We start from the raw sequence: 20,880 nt of genomic DNA, 5'->3' as shown, positions 1-20,880 counted from the left end.
GAGGTCCAGAAAAAACAAGACAACTTCTGCCACAGGGAACACTGCATTATTGAGATAGCGCCCATAAGAGCATCTGGCCGGTAATGCACTTTTTCGAATTCAAAGAGTAGGGTACTTCTGCAGTGCTGCTCGGTGACATCGAGTAGGTTATTACAATGGAATAAAAGTCAAAACAACCTTGCCGGTTGGTCCTCAACAGTTGGATTCGAAACACGGATTTATCCGTGGTTGGCCGGGAAACGGTTAACACATTCAGGGCCATTGGGGCCCGTCTAATCCCACTCTATGAGGCCAGCTTTTCATTACAAGGTTTCACTGTGCGTGAGGTTGTTTGTAGAGCTAAATATATATTTTATATTATTGCTATGTGCCCATTGTCATTGTCAATTGACAGTATAAACCTTCCCTTCAATATGCCATAAAGAAATAATTTTTTCATCAATACGTTCCCATTTTATAGCGTCGTGAACAGTGATGCCACAGATTACTTGTAAAAATAATCTGATTACTGATTACTCCTTTAAAAAGTAATCTAGTTACTTTACTGATTACTTGATTATCAAAATAACTTAGTTACTTTGAAAGTAACTAGGTTACGAAGTCGTCGTCGCCTTCCCTGCTGCTGCCACAACATAAGAATGACAACAGTTATTTTCTCTCTCTCTCTACCAAATCCATTCTGAGACAACGGACTCAGTGCGTACTCCGCAAGTCGCGCGTAACATGAATCTCTCTCTCTCACTATCACTCTCTCTCAAGTAGCCAAATTACACTATAAAACTAACTGGATAGTTGATTTAACTTCATGCTGAAGCCATTCTAAAATCAGCTATAAACGTAAACATGTGTGCGTGTGTGGCTGTGCGTGTGCGAGCGCACGTCCCATCTCCGGTCTAGCTGACTGTACCGCTGGCTCTCTTATCATCAGCATTATGAGATAGTAACTAAATAGTAATGCACAGCCACTTGCAAAAGTAACTGTAATCAGATTACTGGCTTGTAAAAAGTAAGTAAATTAGATTACTATTTACTGAAAAAGTTATCAGATTAGAGTAACTAGTTATTTAGTAACTAGTTACTGGCATCACTGGTCGTGAATATGAATGTTATATCGGAATGGTCTGGTATAATTCCTGCAAAGCTAGTTATAGGGCGCTAAGATAATAACGTTAAATCGATTGGCGTTTCGGCCCTACACGAGCTAGAGTTAAAAATCAAAATGCATATGATCGGTATCGTGGTCCACCATGAATGCATGAAGGGGGGGGCGGGGGAAGTCGTTTCTGATGATTGATTACCAATAACGGCAGTAAAAAGGTGACACCCCGTCTGCAACAAGGGAAACTGCATTATCGAGACAGCGCCAATACCAGGATCTGGCCGGTACTGCACTTTCGGAGTCCCGATATGCCGTTTCCAGCCAACATACAGCTCCGTGACATTGAGTAGGATATTAAAATGGAATAAAAGCAAAACCGAGTGGTAACACATATATATACGTGGTTGGCCGTTTAACACATTCGTGGCCAACCACGTATATATTCGTGTTTCGGATCCATCGCTTGAGGGCCAACCACGTGTATATATACGTGTTAAGGTTGTTTTGGCTTCTATTCCATTGTAATATCCTACTCAATGTCACCGAGCGGCACTCCAGATTTACCCTACTCTTGGGATTCGGAAAAGTGCATTACCGGCCAGACCCTCATAGGGGCGCTGTCTCGATAATGCAGTGTTCCCTGTGGCAGAACGGACGTTTTTTTTTTCATCCTGCAGTGAATTTTCCTGTTAGCCTGAAGCTATGCCTGTAGCATGTAGCCTGGAAGGACAATATCGATCTACCAGATGGCGATCGATAACTGGGAAATCCTTTTTGGGATCCAACCGGCCCACGTTAAGAGCTTTTTCACGTAAATTTCATGCTGATCAGGCCTTGCTTTGATAGCCAACCAGCCGATCAGCGAATGAGGCTAATGCCGTTATTGGTAATCAATAATCAGAAACGACGTCCCGCGCCCCCCCCCCCCCCCCCCCCCCCCCCCCTTCATGCATTCATGATGGACCATGATACTGATAATATGCATTTTGAGTTTTAGCTCTAGCTTGTGTATAGCCGAAACGCCATTCGATTGAACGTTATTAGCTTAGCGCCCTGTATCTCGCCTTCCAGGAAATACCCCAGAACATTGCGGTTCATATTCACGACGCTATAAAATGGGAACGTATTGATGAAAAAATTATTTATTTAAGGTAGTGATGCACCGATGTGAAAATTGTGGCCGATACCGATAACCGATATTAATATTGCTGTTTTGGCCGATACCGATATTTACCGATGTTGATATCTCTGTATAGAAAACACTTTTTATGATGATCAAATAAAGAGCTATTTTCCAAAACGCATTTTTTTTTTTTTTTTACTTTTGTAACTTATTTTCAGAAATGACTGATATTTTTAAACTATTTAAGGCCAAAACATGTTAAAAAAAATGTAATAAGCTTTTTTACTTTTTATATCAGCCCTATCTTGATATCGGACCGATACCGTTGTGTAAAAAAACGGCCATATCGGCCGATATTTCGTGCATCACTAATTTAAGGCATATTGAAGGGACGGTTATAGTGTCAATTGACAATGACAATGGACAGATAGCAATAATATAAAGTATAGCAATAATATAAAGTATAGATTTAGCTCTACAAACAGCCTCACGCACAATGAAAGGTTGTTATGATAAGCTGGCCTTATAGAGTGAGATTAGACGGATCCCAGTGGCCGCGAAAGTGTTAAGGATGGCGCCCAATAGCGCCTGTGCCTTCTACCACGCTGTTCGGTTTCCGGGTTCCTCTGATTGGCCACTAAGCCCACGTGACCCTACGCTAGCACGCCCCCCTTATCGCTGCCAGTTATCGCGTACGCCCGTGCATGCGCATGAGCCGCGACAAGCGCCTTCAATGACGGACCTCTCATATTTGCGAATGCATAAACTATATCTTAAATTGGGGGGGGCGGAGCTGAGCGATCATGGAGTAGACGTGTTTTCACATGAGCTCCCTTCTACCGTGCTGAATATACGTTTCTCCCCATTAGTCTTTATTTTATTTTTATTTGTTTTTTATCTGTTTGCTAGGTCGTCGTGTTTAGTATACATTCATCAACTTTTTTCGACTTTCTACGATGGCGGGGGTGGAAACCAGAGCCATGAAAGAATTAGGCACGACACCGACACCGCCGAGCATGGCCGTACCGTCTCCCGCTGTCGGGGAGTTAAGCGAAGCTGTGCTCTTGGTCATGACCAAGCTACACGCAGACTCTGAGACACGCATCGCTGAAGCACAGAAGAAAGTACACGCAGACTCTGAGGCACGCATCGCTGAAGCACAGAAGCAAGTGCTGGCGGATTTCTGTATCAGCCTCCGTCGTGAGATATCAGAAGAAATACGGCTGGCGGTAGTCCCGCTGACAGACAAGATGGAGACGATTCACGCTGCCTCATCGGCTAATGCTAACGAACTAGCCATGCTAACGACGGAGGTATCATCACAATGTGAGAAGATGGCGGGTCTTGAATCCGCCCTGCTGGCTAGGCAGGCTGAAGTCAACAAACTACAGTCGGCGATGGAGGAGATGCAGTCCCGGGATAGACGCCACAACGTCAGGATTGTTGGAGTACCGGAGACCAGCGGTGAAGGCCGTCTCTCTGAGACCATGCCCGAACTGCTGCAGAAGATACTAGGGACGGACGTCCTCCCCTCGCCTCCTATCTGTGAGTCGGCCTATAGAGCGGGCAGGTTTTCTCCCGGCGTGAACAAAGAACCGAGGCCCATCATAGTCAAGCTGAACAGACTCCAACAGAGAGAAATCATCATGCGGTCGGCTCGTACCAGAAGGGGTACTCTGAGGTTTGGCGATCACAAAGTGGCCATTTTCGAGGACTTTACACCGGAGGTTCAAGCTCAGAGAGCCGAGTACAAGGTGGTCCTGACTAAGCTATGGAGACTAGGCCTGAGGCCCACGTTATTCGCTCCCGCGAAACTATCTGTGTTGGAGAAGGTCGGTGGTCAGCGTTTGTTTTGGTCGTTGGCTAAAGCGAAGGAATATCTCGCGAAGACACCCGAGTCTGTTGCTTGATATCTATGGAGGGTGAGTGACTTGGCGGTTTGGGCCTATATACATTGATTAGGTCGACTATTCACAAACACTTGCTGTCATGCCCAGACATGCTAACTGTCCTCTGCCCATCCAACTAGCGGGGCTTCCCAATGACTTCTGTTACTTGCTAAAGCTGACCTCATGGTCGTACTTGTGTATCGCCTCTTTGGAAGCTAACGAGCTAGCTGAACAATGTACATAGTAGGCTAACGTGCTATCCGGATTCGTCACTAGCTTACGCGCTAGCCTCGGGCTAGCCAGCGGGCTTCGACTATGGTCTGCGCTGAGACATTCGTTAATGGTTACGTATTTTGGTTGCTGTTGCTGTTCAAAGGGACATTGGTTTGCACAGTTCAAGAGTGACCGAGTCCCTAACTAACTTCTGGTATGCTTTTTATTTTTATATCCAGGTTGTTTTGAGCTTTGGTGATCCAAGGTAGATGCCAAGGTCGGTTGAATATGCATAAACAATATTTGATAACAGGTTGGGTCGGGTATGGCTTGCACTTAATGGCTATATGGTTATATGGCTTGCACTCTAGACATTACCCTCTCTTCCTTTTTTTTTTCTTTCCTATTGTCGCTGTTTTTATGTCATCTATATGAGCGATTTAAATGTGATCCGGTTCTACCTTGGACTAACTACTGACTCGCCTTAATTTTGTTTTGAATTTTCCGTGAGGCACTTATGCTATAACGTTGATACATTAATATGCAGACTCCAGGGTAGATGGTTACAGGTTGATGCTGAGTAATTATATAATAATTAGTGTCGCTGTTTTAAGGGCAATTGAATGAGCAATTAACCTGTGACCCGAACCTGCCTTGGACTATCGGCTGGGATGCTTTAATTTAATTTTGTATTGAATTTTCCTATATGTTTTAATGGCATTTGAATGAGCAATTTAAATGTGATCCGGTTCTACCTTGGACTAACTACTGACTCGCCTTAATTTTGTTTTGAATTTTCCGTGAGGCACTTATGCTATAACGTTGATACATTAATATGCAGACTCCAGGGTAGATGGTTACAGGTTGATGCTGAGTAATTATATATTAATGGCTAATTTTTCCATTATAGCTGTCATGTTAGGGCCAAGGCTCACGTTGGCTCTCGACCGAATATACATAAAATATGTGATAACAGGCTGGCTTAGGTTTAGCTTTGCTTGCACTTTAGCCATAACCCTCTTTTTCCTTTTTCTATTATTGTCGCTGTTTTAATGGCATTTGAATGAGCAATCTAACTGTGATTCGATCCTACCTTAGACTAACTGCTGATATGCTTTGATTTTGTTTTGAATTTTCCTTTTTCCATTTATACTATAATGTTGCAACATTAATATGCAGACTACGAGGTAGTTGGTCACAGGGTTGATGCTGAGTAATTATATAATAATGGCTAATTTTTCCATTATAGCTGTCATGTTAGGGCCAAGGTTCATGTTGGCTCTCGAACGAATATACATAAATATGTGATAACAGGCTGGGTCAAGTTTAACTTTGCTTGCACTTTAGCCATAACCCTCTTTTTCCTTTTCCTATTATTGTCGATTCTTACATAGGTTATGTCATGTCAGCCGTTGTGCCTGATCAGAGGGACTGCTTCAGGGGTGCACTTTAACCATAACCCCTTTTTTCCCTTTCTTATTTTTGTCATTGTTTAATTGACATTGTTCACACAATTTTGCACAATTAACCTGTGACCCGATCCTGCCTTAGACTATCGGCGGGGATGCTTTAATTTAATTTTGTTTTGAATTTTCCTGTACCCATTTGGGCCATAACATTGCGACGTTGAAGCGCAGATTCGGAAATAGATGGTTGCAGGTTGATGTGGAGTTATTATTTAATAATGGCTATTTTTACCATTATGGTTGTCTTATGTTAGGGCCAGTGCTCAGGTGGTTTTCGACCGATATCTTTATTGAATTTAATTTTTATTATTATTTGTGTTTATTGGACTAGTGGGGGTTTACTCAGGGGTTTAACTAGAGGGGGGTGGGAGTGGGAAGCGTCTTATTGATCCATGTCTCTAGTGGGAAGTGATAGGAAGATGACCATCCTCAGTGGGTGGGGCATAGGGTGGGGATTGGAGAGTGGGTATAGAGGAACTTATAGTAGGACGGGTGGGTTAGGGTTTAGAGTAGAAGGGGGGGGGGCTGTAGCTGGGGTGGTATTTTTATGTGTTCTATGTACTGTTGTCTTATATATGTGTAAGTGTTCCTCCTCTGAACTCCTGGGATTGACCGTCCGGGCCCGCCGGGATCGGCACCTCTGTACTCAGCCTGGCTGCACGGGTATGTTCTCTACGCACTTATACAAGCTCGACCATGGCTAAATTGAATATTTTAATTTGGAACGCAGGAGGGCTTAACGCCCCACACAAGCGTGCCAGTGTCCTTTGGCTATTGAAGAGGAGAAATATTGACCTTGCTCTCCTTAGTGAGACGCATTTAATGGTAGGTGACGTGTCAAGACTGGCAAATCGGCAATATCACGTTATCTCCGCATCCTCAGCCGATGATAAGACGAAAGGAGTAGTCATAGTTACAAGACGTAACCTTGATATCAAAATCTTGGATGTATGGTCGGACACGGAGGGAAGGATTACTATAGCAAAAGTTGAATTCTTGCATAGGAAGATGGCTATAATAGCATTGTATGCTCCTAACACATTTGATTCAGCGTTCTATAATACAATCACGAAGAATATGTTGGAACTTAATGGATACGCTCTCATTGTGGGTGGCGATTTTAATGCGTGCTGGGATGCGGAGATGGATAGGTCTGGGCCCTCTGAAACGAGCGACCAGAAACGGGCCTCTAAGGCCCTCAGGATGTGGGCCAAAGACACGGGGCTCTCAGACCTCTGGCGCTTATGCAACCCCACCCTCAGAGATTACTCTCACCTGTCAGCCAGACACAAAAGCTTCTCTCGAATTGACTATGCATTCGCGTCCCCTAATATGTTTGATAGTTTCGATGTCTCATTGGTTCCCCTGGCTCTCTCAGACCACAAGGGGATTTTCCTTACGGCAACCTTTGGCAGGCTCTCCGCAAGAGCTCCCAGATGGCGTTTTAATTCGACCTTGCTAAAGAACGATGACTTCTGTTCTGAGTTCAGGAGTAAACTAGCAGAATTTTTGCAGATCAACGTTGGCACAGTAGAAGACCCTAGGGTCCTGTGGAACGCATTGAAAGGATTCATCAGGGGTCATGTCACACTATTTGCCTCCAATTTGCGAAAATCCCGGTCAAAAAAGCTAGAAGGACTGGAATCATTATATGCGGACCTATACGCATCCTTGCAAACTGACTATAATGAACGACTAAACACACAACGTAAGATAGTCAAAAAAGAAATAAACTCCATACTTAAACAACAGTCTGAGTTTTTGATACATAGGACAAGACAAAATTACTATTTTCACGGCTCCAGACCTAGCCATCTATTGGCAATGAAAATACGCTCAAATGATCATTTCTCAGATATCCCCTCGATTAGGACGAGCCAGGGTGCAGTCACTACTGATTCGAAAAAGATCAATGACACTTTTAAAGAGTTTTACTCACTGTTATATAGCTCAGAGGGTAATCTGGATGACTCTAGATTTGAATCGTTCATCGGCGGGCTTGAGATACCCCACATCTCTGAGGAAGAGGCCAAGGAACTGGGGAGACCGATTACTCTCGTAGAATTGAGGGAGACTATTGTTGAAATGCAGAGGGGTAAGGCGCCAGGCTGGGATGGTATTCCACCCGAAGTGTATTTAGCTTTCTGGGACCAACTGGGTCCATTGATGCTCGATATGATCAATTACGCTATCGAACAAGGGGAGTTCTCAAGAGATGTCAATATGGCGTTGATTTCTTTACTTCTCAAAAAGGACAAAGATCCCAATGATTGTGGTAGCTATAGACCCTTGAGTCTTCTCGGGGCCGATTTAAAGGTGTTTGCCAAGGTGCTGGCCCGTCGCCTGCAGAGATTTATGCCTGTATTGGTACACTGCGATCAAACTGGTTTTATCCCGGGGCGTCTGGCTGCAGATAATCTTAGGAGGCTGTTGCATGTAATCGATAACAGTAAAGACAATACAACTCCATCCACAGTTCTGTCTTTGGATGCCATGAAGGCGTTTGACAGACTTGAGTGGTCATACCTGTGGAAGGTACTTGAGGTCATGGGTCTTGGAAAGAGTTTTATTCATATGATTAAAGTCCTGTATGCCTCGCCGTCTGCGATGATACTGACAGGCAAAAACTGTTCCACACTCTTTCCAGTCTCCAGATCTTCTAGACAGGGTTGCCCTCTGAGCCCGGGACTGTTCGCGCTTTCCCTCGAACCTTTGGCCCAATTTATTAGGCAATCGGAGGACATCGTCCCCATAATGGTCAACAATACTCCACACAAAATTGCTCTCTATGCGGATGACCTGCTGATTTTCATGGACGACCCCTCCCGGTCGGCCACAAAATTATTGAGGATAATCGACGACTTTGGTAAATTGTCAGGTTTTAAGATTAACTGGAACAAATCAGCCTGCCTACCTCTTAATGAACTGGCCAAGGCGGTACGACTACCAGCTGATATCCCCATAGTAGAACATTTTAAATACCTGGGCATAGAGATATTCCCCACGCTGAACCAAACTACTAAGTACAACTTCACGGGTACTTATGATAAAATACGCCAGGATCTAGACAGGTGGTCGTCCCTTCCTAACTCCTTACAAGCCCGGGCTTCCATAATCAAAATGAACATCCTGCCTAGGATAAATTTTATTAGCTCAATGCTCCCCCTGCCCCCTCCAATAGACCACTGGCGCAAGGTACAATCGATGGTATCTAAGTTTGTCTGGAATAACAAACGCCCGAGAATCAAAAGGGCTACTACTCAACGTAGGAAACAAGATGGGGGCCTCGCAATCCCTGATTTTAAACTTTATTTCTGGTCCTTTTCACTGAGACCTCTGATGTGCTGGCTAGACCCTGTAGAGGCTGTATCGTGGCGCTCCTTAGAAGCGGCGGCGGTGTCTCCGCTAAGATTGCAGGATGTAGTGTACTCCACTGTCTCTATTGCGAAATGCCGGCTGAGGTATGGACCGATCATAACTCACGTGATCCAAACGTGGCGTAATGTACAGAGGTCGTGTGGGGTTAAATGCCCTTGGCACCTGGACTCTCCAATTTTTAATAACCAGCAATTACTTGTTGGACACAAGCCGGTTAATATTCCTCAATGGCAAAGGAGGGGAGTGCATACTCTGGAGGATATTTATGATAAGAACGGCCTCCGTGCGTTTCAGGACTTAAGAGAATTTTATGATCTTCCCGGCGAGTCCTTCTTTCTTTACCTTCAACTAAGGTCAGCACTGAGGGCGCATGGCGTACCGTGGGCTCAAGCTTTGCAACCACACCCCTTCCTCAGGCTCATAGTGGACAGAACGACATCCAGAGGGTTTGTCTCAGACTTTTATACGCTCTTAATTCAATCCACGTATAAAAATTTATCATTGGATACAATCTGGCGTGTGGATATCCCGGAGTTGGACCCCGAGTTTGACTGGGATGATGTTTGGGCAAATGTGGCATTATCTTCCCGCAACCCCAATCACCAGCAAATTAATTTTAATTATATTCATAGGACCTATCTTACACCTAGGAAGCTATTTGCTATGGGACTGATAACCGACTCTCGGTGCACTTTGTGCTCTCAAAAGGCCACTGGCACTTATATGCATATGTATTGGGATTGCCCACCAGTGGCCCGTTTCTGGAGGTCAATAACGGACAAACTTTCAGATCTGTGTGGCTTAACTATCCCATTCACAGCTGTTACGCTACTCCTGAACGACATAACGACACTACCCGCGTCCGTACAACTGAAAAGGGTTGTCCTAGCGGGCGTCACAGCAGCGAAGAAGCTTATAGCAATGAGATGGAAGGAGCCTGAGAAGCTGACAATGATCAACTGGTCCCTAACTCTATTGGATGTGATTTATCTTGAGATATCCACGGCTCGGGTGATTGGGGTAGGGCAGGCTGGCATTGACCTGTGGTTCGCAGCAGCTGAGAAGGTAAAGACCGCCGTGTGCGGCTGAGCGGGGTTGGGGCGCTTGATCGGGGGGGTCCGGCGGTCTCTGGGGAGGGGGAGGAGGAAATGTCTTGTCTGTCTTGGTTTTTGTCTTGTCCTTCTTAACTTTGGCTGGGGGGATTTTAGGGGGGGTTGGTATTTAGCTATTCTGCGCTATATGTCAATTCACATGCCATCTCCCCAAGGGACTAATATTGGCAGACTGATTGACCTGTCAACCAACTTGGAAGAGGAATTTCTTTCTTCTTACACTTTACCGTCTGCGAGTTTGGCAGTCTTGAACATGTGTAAGGGACCTAGGCTATCTACAGTAAATCTGTGACAACACTCTCATAAACAATCTTTTAAGTCACTCCACTTTGTAAAGGTGGGGAAAGGTTGCCATGTCTTGAAGACCCCTTTTTGTTATTGAAGTAGCCACCTATATTTGATAGGTTGGACGCTGTTTCTTTTTCTTTTTGTCTTATAATTTATTATTCTGTATTATTATTGTTTGTTATTCTCCTGTGAAGTTATGTTTTTTGTTACTGTGGTTATTGTGTTGTCCTGTTTCATGTAATTAATAATAAAAAAAAATTGATCAAAAAAAAACTATATCTTAAATTATGGCTATGTGTCTAATATGGCCGTCGCTTATCAATGACTTGTTTTGTTTACATCAGGGTGAACGCTGTTGCATTCGCAAATATGAGAGCCTGCAATACGCAGCTCCAGTTAACCTAATTTATACCGTAATGAATCATTAAGAAAATATACAGTTAACTGGAATATGTTGTTTCTTTACACATATGTTGGATTATGTAATTGGTTTGTTATGACAAACCAATAAAAAATCGCTACTTTACATCAGGGTGAACGCTGTTACGCTGCCACCACCCACTTAAATGACAGAGCTCTCATATTTGCGAATGCATAAACTATATCTTATGTGTCTAATATGGCCGTCGCTTATCAATTGACAGAGCTCTCATATTTGCGAATGCAACAGCGTTCACCCTGATGTAAACAAAACAAGTCATTGATAAGCGACGGCCATATTAGACACATAGCCATAATTTAAGATATAGTTTATGCATTCGCAAATATGAGAGCTCTGTCATTGAAGGCGCTTGTCGCAGCTCATGCGCGGGCGTACGTGATAACTGGCGGCGATAATGGGGGCGTGCTAGCGTAGGGTCACGTGGGCTTAGTGGCCAATCAGAGGAACCCGGTAACCGAACAGCGTTGTAGAAGGCATAGACGCCGCCCAATAACGTATATATATGTGGTTGGCCAGGAATGTGTTAAAAGACTAGACAAGATAAGATATTCCCTTATTGATCCCCTTGGGGAAATTTGAGATGCCGTTTAAAACCACTTAAACGCACACCTACTTGATTATCCCTTACTTAGCCACCAAGGAGTATGTTGCCTTGCAATCCATCTGCTACTAGCGACTACTACTACCTAGAGTTGGGTACCGTTCACATTTGAACCATTACCGGTACCTGTGAATCGATACCGGTACCCAATGGTATCTTTTACGGTACTTTAGTCTCTAAAAATTGTATCTACCTACCTCAGTTGTAAAAAAAAGTGTCCAAACTTCAAATAATTTATCATTATTATTTATTTAGAACAATTTGTTAATATATATATATAATATTGCAGCGAGCATTGTCTGCATCTAGCTTTGTAAAGTGTAATCACACTTGAGACCGTTTTCAGCTTGCCATTGCCCAGAGTGCTTTGTTGTTGTTGAATCAAGTGAAATCCTAGGTAAGCGTGTATTGTGCGCATGGACATTGGCGTGGACATTGGCGTGAACGTGCGGCACTCTTCATAGGTTTCGTGGTAAATGAAACGTTGACGTCATCTGACTTTCTTTTTCCCCCCGAAATGTGGCACCGGTGCATCTCAAGTGAATCGGTACTCTGTAGTACCGGCGTGGTGCTGGATTCTGTACCCATCCCTACTACTACCATGTATAGTTGCAGGCTCATTTATATTTACTTGTACTGTGACAGACTCTGGGGTGTTTTGAGCTGTCACCAGATTGGAATTAATAAAATACACATGGCACACAAAGTAGAGACAATTTTAACAGCAATTTTATTGCTTTTTAGGGGGAAAAGGAGAGGTTGGTGAGAGCGTCAGCCAGTCTGTAATGCTTGAGAATCGCCTTAGTCCCTTAGCGGGGTCCGGTACACAGACCGGTTCTCATACGGGCGGGGCCTAATCTGGCAGAAGAGACGTTTGGCAAGCAGGGGTCGATACACAGGCGGGTTCTCAAGATGATCTGTGGTTATAGCACACAGCAGGGTCCTCCTTCCAAAAGTAGATAAACACAGCATGGGGTCACACAGACGACAATCTTCCTCCTCTTCTCGCTCTCCTCACTTCCGTACAGGTTTCGCCCTCAGCTACTCCAATGATTCTGTCTCCATTTTCTATGCTGCTTGATTGTGTGTTGATTGCGCACCTGGCACAGACACTCTCTGCTCTGCCGGGAGTTTCCTCGGATTCCCTAATATGGGCATATGCCCCAGTACCTTGGCCGATACATAGCGGCCTTCCATTACCGCGCCAGCCGGTCTGCCACAGTACTGTATATCACTTCAGAGTTGATTTAAAAAGCCTAATAATTCCCATCATAACATAATAAATCAATATCGGCAAATCTTCACAATCGTAACTGGTTGCAAAAATCTCACTCAGGAGGATCTCTTGTAGGGCTGCGCCCAAACGTTTGAATGTTCGGACCTTCGTTCGTTGAATTGGCATTCGAATTCTAAATCAACATTTGAATTTTTTATTAAAAAAATGTAAGTAGAAATTTCATTTTTTTTTGTCTTCATTCTGTTTAAACCAATGGGGGTTTTCTTCACAGTTGCAGCAAAAAATTAGGCTACACTAATATTATAGTATTAAAACTGATGAGTTATATTAATTGATGAATCACTTTATTCAAATTGAGGATTTAGTTTGAGGATATATATATATAAAAACTATTTTTAGAATAAAATTTTTTTTAAATAAAATATTAAAGACGAAGGTTCGAACGTCCGTTCGAAAAACCCTGACTAAGTTCGAATCCCAAAAACAGGCTTCGGGGACAGCCCTAATCTCTTTTGGCGTTTTGTGTTCTGCAGATGAGTTGTCACCATGCCTGATGAGGCAGCAGAAGAGGGAGCAGATCCTGGTCGGCCTGGAGAGGTTCATCCGAAAGGAGTACAGCGGTGTGTACGGTGCCTCAGTCACAGGTAGGGGTGTGCCGATATATCGGTCGCGTATCGGTATCAGCCGATATGTGCCTTGTTGACTGCAATCGGCTTATCGGCCGACAAGATAAAATGTACCGATGGCAGTGGCCAATAATTATCCGTCAATTTCAGTAGCGTACCGCGGGGTTTCAGTCAGGGCTAAGTATCTAACTGCACAACCCCCCCCCCATACACACGCAACATTTCTCACGTGGTTACCGTTACAGCCAACACAACCACATACAAAATACACGATCACGCACTATACTGTAGTAGTGTTGTCAAAAATATCTAAGTATCGATACATATCGATACTGAATATTTAAAACGGTTTCGATACTCATTTCCCGAAATACCGATACTTTCTGCAGTATCGGTACCAGCTGGCGAGTGTTCTACCGCAAGTTGTTGACACGCTGTTCAGAGCATGCTTGCCCCTCCGCCTCCTACAGCCCTCCCCCTCACAGAGTCGTCTTCAGTTTGTAAACAAACATTTTAGCTGAAGATGGCAAATGCAGAGCCTCCGCAACTTGTGCTTGTGGATAAAGAAAACAGCAGAAGTGCTGTTTGGAGGTACTTCGGGTTTGAAGTAAACAACGAAGGACAAGCTAAAGATGCCACGATGCCCATTTGCAAGCGGTGTTACAGAGCAGTGCCAACGCGGATCTCCATAAAGAAATGAAAGAGGTTCGTGACAGCTGCTCTTTCAACGTCACTGTGACTGAAGCATTAAACCATTAACTCTAGTTTAATACATGATACGTTGTCTACTGATGGCGCATAATATCAACAGCTGATTCGTTGTTAGTAACGTTACAGCTATTAGCTAACGTTAGCTACTGTTAGTCGTTGCTCCGTTAGCTTAGCTTAGCTGGCCACCTTTATAATTACTGCATGAAAACGGAGTAACGTTAACGTTTAAACGTTATGTCGAGGTCATACAATACTACAGTCGACATAAGGTTAACGTTACCCCGTTTCCATGAAGTGTTTAAATAGCAGCAATCTTGTTGAAAATGTAACGTTACTAAATGCTCCGAGCATAGCTGATCTCTCTCTCTCTCTCTCTCTCTCTCTCTCTCTCTCTCTCTCTCTCTCTCTCTCTCTCTCTCTCTCTCTCTCTCTCTCTCTCTCTCTCTCGTGTTATCTTTAAATAAAAATCGAAACTGTTACTAACTGTAATACAAACAGTTCAGTTTGTCAGGTACATGCAACACAGATTACAGTGTTTTAGGGCTGACCCCTATTAATCGATTAGTCGACTAATCGGTCGAAAGGAGCCGTAGTCGACTGGCCAACCTCTTAGTCGAGAAAAAGAAAAAAAAAAAGTTTACAAATTTTTTCCAAAAGAAAAGAGGCCTAGAAGCGTGGCTAACCTGCCTACGAAAACAGGCACAGAGGCACTGAAGGAGGATTTCACCCATCTAATGAACACACTCTAGACTAGACAAATATCAAGATGTATCCATCAGTGGACCAATTGCATGCTTTTGCAGAGGACAAGAAGCCTTCAGTCGACTCCTTCAGACATTAAGCACCCACCAATAGTCTACTAACGGCAAATCTTGGCCAATCCTAGTCGACCATCCAAATCCTTAGTCGGGGACAGCCCTACAGTGTCTGTCTGCTTGAGAAAATACCATGTTATGCATCTGCAATAAAAATGATTGAAGTGAGATGAACAGTTATTTTTAAATGTGTGATCTAAAGATAAACAAAGGGTTTTAAAAGTGTTATATTTGTCTTCTCTTATAGTACCAGATATAAGCTGAGGAGAATCAACCAGCAACTAAAGCTAAATTTGTTTAAAAAAATTATAATAAAAAAAAAAGATTATTATTATTTTTTATGGTATCGAAGTATCGATACTTTTCAAGGTATCGTATCGAAGTCGAAATTCCAGTATCGTGACAACACTACTATACTGTATGCGCTACTGCATCAACGTTATCATTAACACTTTGGTTGCCTTGGGTTAAATTCATGATATACCATAGGTTGCCGGCTCTATTTGTCTATGGAGAAGTACCCCTTCTTTGCATGGCTATAAATTCTATTGCTACATTGCCATTATTAGGGCCCATTCAAAGTCCTATATGTATTGTTCATTGTGTAGCAACGTTAAACTTTTTCATTCATAGTAAAGTATGGTCTAATGTATAAGTATGTTTTCATCTCTTTCTGCAGCTTTCTCCAGAACGTGATCTATAGCCCCAAATGCATTATATTGATGATGCAATACAGTTTTATGGCAATCAGCGCGATATAAAAAATTCCAACTAGACGTACTTCTAGAAGTTACTACACGTCATCTGATGTTGACCGGATGGGCTAGGGGGCGTTTATAATTCCGTGGGCAGCGTTATACCAATCATCTAATGTGGGTCAAATGTTGATAATAGCAGTTAGTATCGAAGACGGTAACGTTACACGCTAAAACTCACCCCAGTCTCTGCGCGCCGTTGGGTGATCATCGTAGAGTAGAAATCTTATCATTATGGGATGTAAATTTACCCGGTCCATCTCCAGCTTGTATAATGGTATATACGTCCAAATCATGTTGTTTATCGAGTTATTGGCAATCGATCACTGTGTAGCGTGACGAGCCAGAGTCCCGGGACCTATAGCGAGTGCCCGGAAGTAATACGGACGTCTAGCACAACCTCTATGGCACATCCTGTTAAGCGATTGCGCCGATCGGCCACCAGATGGCGCTCCTGAACCGCCAGAGAGCTCAGTGGGTTCTGCTGGTGGATCTCAGGCCAGCAGAGGGGACATATGAATCCGATCGCAGATTTTTGAAATATTGATATAAGGACGCTGTACAGCGTCCTCCGGCAACTTTAGCATGGCCGGCAATGACGTCTAAAGACGTTTCATGGCAGCCAAAGTGTTAACAAAGGCATTTGTTTTGTGGCATTAATGTTACATACAGTATATATTGCTATTGATAAATCTAGGTCCACTATCTAGTCATTAGACTAGAATAAGTCAAATTAACTTACTGTCTCGGAAAAGTCAGTTTTGAGTCTCGAGTAGAGCAATGGCGCACTTTCAGGAAGTGAAAAAGCAAATAAGCGCTTCCGATTGGTAGCAAGAACAGCAGAGGTGGGTGCAAGCGGTGTGACGTAATTGGCAGAATCAACTGTCAATCAAAATTGACTCAATTTGTTTCGGGCCAATCTGGTCCACAATCTGGAACACTAAAACCCTGCATACTCCTTTGTTTAAATAAGGGTCCTCCATTTTCAATTCATCAAAACATTTAGAGACATACAAATATACATTACTATTATTATATTATAATTCTTAAATTTTTCTTTTTTTTAAATATATATATATTTTGCCAGGACACAAATAACAAAATATCGGTATCGGCCGATTGTGTTATTTGAACAATCGGTATCCGTATCGGTCGAGAATTTTCATATCTGTGCATCCCTAGTCACAGGTGTGGTGTTTACTCTGCACACCTGGCTAGAAAACAAACTTTCAGTGTTAGTGTCCCTCAGTGTGTTATTATTAATATAGCGCTTTTCTAGCCCTACGACATTAAGCGATTTACAACGTAGCGGCTCGCCCGCCTTCGTCACCACATCTATCACCACTGTGTAGCACCGAAGTACAGGTGAAGGCTGCAGTACATTGTATGAAATGATAATAGTTCATTAACAACTCAAACCTTTTTTCTCCCTCCAATGTCCCCATAGACAAAGCTCAGCTGTGCTTGTTTGGCTCCTCTAAGAATGGCTTCGGCTTCCGCGACAGTGACCTTGACATCTGCATGACCCTGGAGGGCCATGAGACCGCAGAGGTGGGTGGGCCGTGTCACAAGATAGATCAGTAGACAATAGGGGTGTAACGGTACACAAAAACCACGGTACGGTACGTAGCTTGGTTTTGAAGTCGAGGTTTGGTACAGGTTTTTGGTACAGTGGGGGAAAGTTTGGCTTTCCATGTTCCACTCAGGGGTGATGTAGTGTGCAGTAACTAATTGTACTTGTGGGGCTGTCAAACGAATATTCTATATTGAAATTAATAACAGACTTGTTATTAAAATAAATAATTTATATTAGATTGTGAAAAAAAAGCCCCCGGTGGGCGGTCGTTAGTGGTTAACATACTGTTGTATCGTTCGGTACACTACACAGCTGTTCGGTACGGTACACACTGAAACGGTTCGGTATGGATAAGTGTACCTTTACAGTTTACACCCCTAGTAGACTGCTATCCCGACTGCAAGCTAGCCTAGCTTAGCACAAATTAATGGAAGTTGATAAGGACAACTAGGAGTTCTTGACCAACAGCTAGGCTAGCTGGTCCTTATCCGATTCCATTGATTTGTGCTAGGCTAGCTTGCAGCCGGATAGCTTTCTACTGAACGCACAGAGAGGAAAATGTCGGTAAGCACATTTCCCATAATGTTGGCATGTTCATATGACGCAGGCCTTGGTTTTTGAAAACAAGAATTGTACACAGGCACTGGGGGCACAGCGGGGGACACTCGGATGACAGCGGGGGGGCACTCGGAGGACAGCGGGGGGCACAGCGGGGGGGCACTCGGAGGACAGCTGGGGGGACAGCGGGGGGCACTCGGAGGACAGCGGGGGGCACAGCTGGGGGCACTCGGAGGACAGTGGGGGGGCACTCTGAGGACAGCGGGGGGCACTCTGAGGACAGCGGGGGGCACTCTGAGGACAGCGGGCGCACTGGGGGGACAGCGGGGGGCACTCGGAGGACAGCCGGGGGGGCACTCGGAGGACAGTGGGGGGGCACTCTGAGGACAGCGGGGGGCACTCTGAGGACAGCGGGGGGCACTCGGAGGACAGCGGGCGCACTGGGGGGACAGCGGGGGGCACTCGGAGGACAGCCGGGGGGGCACTCGGAGGACAGCGGGGGGCACAGCGGGGGGGCACTCGGAGGACAGCTGGGGGGACAGCAGGGGGCACTCGGAGGACAGCGGGGGGGACAGCTGGGGGCACTGAGGACAGCGGGGGGGCACTCGGAGGACAGCGGGGGGCACTCTGAGGACAGCGGGGGGCACTGGGGGGACAGCGGGGGGCACTGGGGGGACAGCGGGGGGCACTCTGAGGACAGCGGGGGGCACTCTGAGGACAGCGGTGGGCACTCTGAGGACAGCGGGGGGCACTGGGGTGACAGCGGGGGGCACTCTGAGGACAGCGGGGGGCACTCGGAGGACAGCGGGGGGACAGCTGGGGGGACAGCTGGGGGCACTCTGAGGACAGCGGGGGGCACTGGGGTGACAGCAGGGGGCACTCTGAGGACAGCGGGGGGCACTCGGAGGACAGCGGGGGGACAGCTGGGGGGACAGAGGGCACTGGGGGGACAGCGGGGGGGCACTGGGGACAGTGGGGGGGGGCTGATGTTGCTCAGTAAACGTGGGGGGGAAGGGCGAGAAGATTGAGGCAGTGAGTGGCTGGACATGAATGATCTCCATTTCATCAAATCCTGACACTTCTAATTTTTTTAATCTTTCAACAGAAGTTAAACTGCAAAGAGATCATCGAAGGCCTCGCTAAAGTCCTAAAGAAGCATATAGGTAAGAACAAAAACATTTTGTTCTTGCTTTCTCCCCAATAACTGCAGAATGTTGTTTCAATTGTATGTATCAAGCAGGAAGGTGATGGCCCTTGTTTCTCTTCTAGGTCTGAGGAACATCCTGCCTATCACAACAGCTAAAGTGCCTATTGTGAAGTTCGAACACAGACAAAGTGGCCTGGAAGGAGACATCAGCCTCTACAATACTCTGGTAATTTTATTTTCTGAACCTCTGTGATAGTCGTTGTAGTGGCCGTCGCAAACTTTTCTCCAACTCTCTGCTCTCGGTTGTGTTTTTGTCTTGGGGAACTGAAGAGTAATAACCGTGCCATATTCAGGGACCACTTAAAACTGATGGTAGAACAACACAGCCTATTTCTACAGCAGGTAGCCTGCCCAGGGACCACTCTGTTCCCTCGCCCTATCGTATGACAGGAACGCTATGAATCACTTCAGTATCTCTCTGGCAAATCTCTGTAGTGCGTATGAAAACAAGGGAACCACCTATGCCTACTTTATAGTATGAGTGTTGTTTTCTTCTCTGGGTTTTCCAATGCTTAAACTGGGTATCCATCCATTTCGATAGGTTGCTGTGTGTGTATCCGTGACCCTATGTGGCTTGTGTTTACGGTTGGTGCTTTTGGTGTCTGAGCACAGATAAAGATGTATATCTAATCTCTCTCTCACTCACGCACCTGAATTTGTCTTAATTGTATGGATTTATAGGATTCTCCTCTCCCACTCCCCTCGTCATTGGTTTGACTTTAATCTGTTTTTTTTGTGTACTTTGTGATGGAACTTGTTTGCTCATGGTGCTTCATGAATTGACTTGTAGTACAGGAGCATGGCAATGTGGCGGATACAATATCCAAATGTGGTTATAGGGGAGGTGCTACTGCTGGCTGGCAACAGCTCAGACTCTGCCAAGAGAGGTCTGCAGAGATTCAAGTTTCTAAAGTTACCAAACTCTCAACTCGCACGTCTGGAGTAAACAAAGTGCAATACCAAGCAGGGGCTCTTTTGCTTAGAGGTCGCTGTTTGACAACATGCATTACAGATTCCACCTTTTTTAAACCTATAATATATATTGGTTTGAAATCCCTCCAGGCTCAACATAACACCAGGATGCTCGCTGCGTACGCCGCACTAGATCCACGCGTGCAGTTCCTCGGATACACGATGAAATTCTTCGCGAAGGTGTGTGACCATTACCGCCATCATCTGCTACACTTAATGAGACGTGTGTGTTCTTGTTGTTTGTTAAAGGAAAACTCCAACATTTTGGGAAATTAGCTTATTTGCCATCTACCCTGGAGTTAGACAAGAAGATGCATACCTTTTTTCTTCTCTGTGCATGCAGTAGGAGTAGGAAGACGTGCACCGTTAGCCTAGCTTAGCGCCAGTCACTGGAAGTAGGTTCCTCCATTAGCCTAGTTCCCAACGTCTTCTTACTCCTACTGCATGCACAGAGAAGAAAAAGGTATGCATCTTCTTGTCTAACTCCAGGGTAGATGGCAAATAAGCTAATTTCCCAAAATGTTGGAGTTTTCCTGTAAGTATTTGACCTTCTCTTCTATTGTCTCTGGTGACTGTAGCGCTGTGACATCGGGGACGCGTCCAGAGGAAGTCTCTCGTCCTACGCCTACATCCTGATGGTGCTTTACTTCCTGCAACAGAGGCAGCCCCCCGTCATCCCGGTCCTCCAGGAGGTACCACACAGCTATTTCAACATACTTTGTTTAGATTTTGGAAGGAATACTCGAGCACACTGGTATCCTTGCTACTTTACTTTATGTAGGAATAAGTATTAAAAGTATTATTCTTAAAGT

General features: G+C 44.8%; 1 protein-coding gene across 1 annotated transcript in view; it reads left to right on the top strand.

Annotated features, from left to right (window-relative positions):
- tut4 (terminal uridylyl transferase 4) overlaps positions 1–20,880 on the top strand; it is a 110,568-nt gene that overhangs the window by 42,878 nt on the left and 46,810 nt on the right. Inside the window, exons 16-21 of the mRNA XM_084308379.1 lie at positions 13,382–13,492; positions 17,203–17,306; positions 18,995–19,052; positions 19,159–19,262; positions 20,159–20,248; positions 20,647–20,760. Coding sequence (XP_084164505.1) covers positions 13,382–13,492; positions 17,203–17,306; positions 18,995–19,052; positions 19,159–19,262; positions 20,159–20,248; positions 20,647–20,760 — 581 coding nt within the window. The remainder of the gene's footprint in view (positions 1–13,381; positions 13,493–17,202; positions 17,307–18,994; positions 19,053–19,158; positions 19,263–20,158; positions 20,249–20,646; positions 20,761–20,880) is intronic.

Source organism: Notolepis coatsorum, assembly GCF_963971535.1.
Source record: "Notolepis coatsorum genome assembly, chromosome: 2".
Taxonomy (NCBI): Eukaryota; Metazoa; Chordata; class Actinopteri; order Aulopiformes; family Paralepididae; genus Notolepis; species Notolepis coatsorum.
The sequence above is the reverse complement of the archived record's forward strand: the minus strand, read 5'-3'. Positions and strand labels throughout refer to the sequence as shown.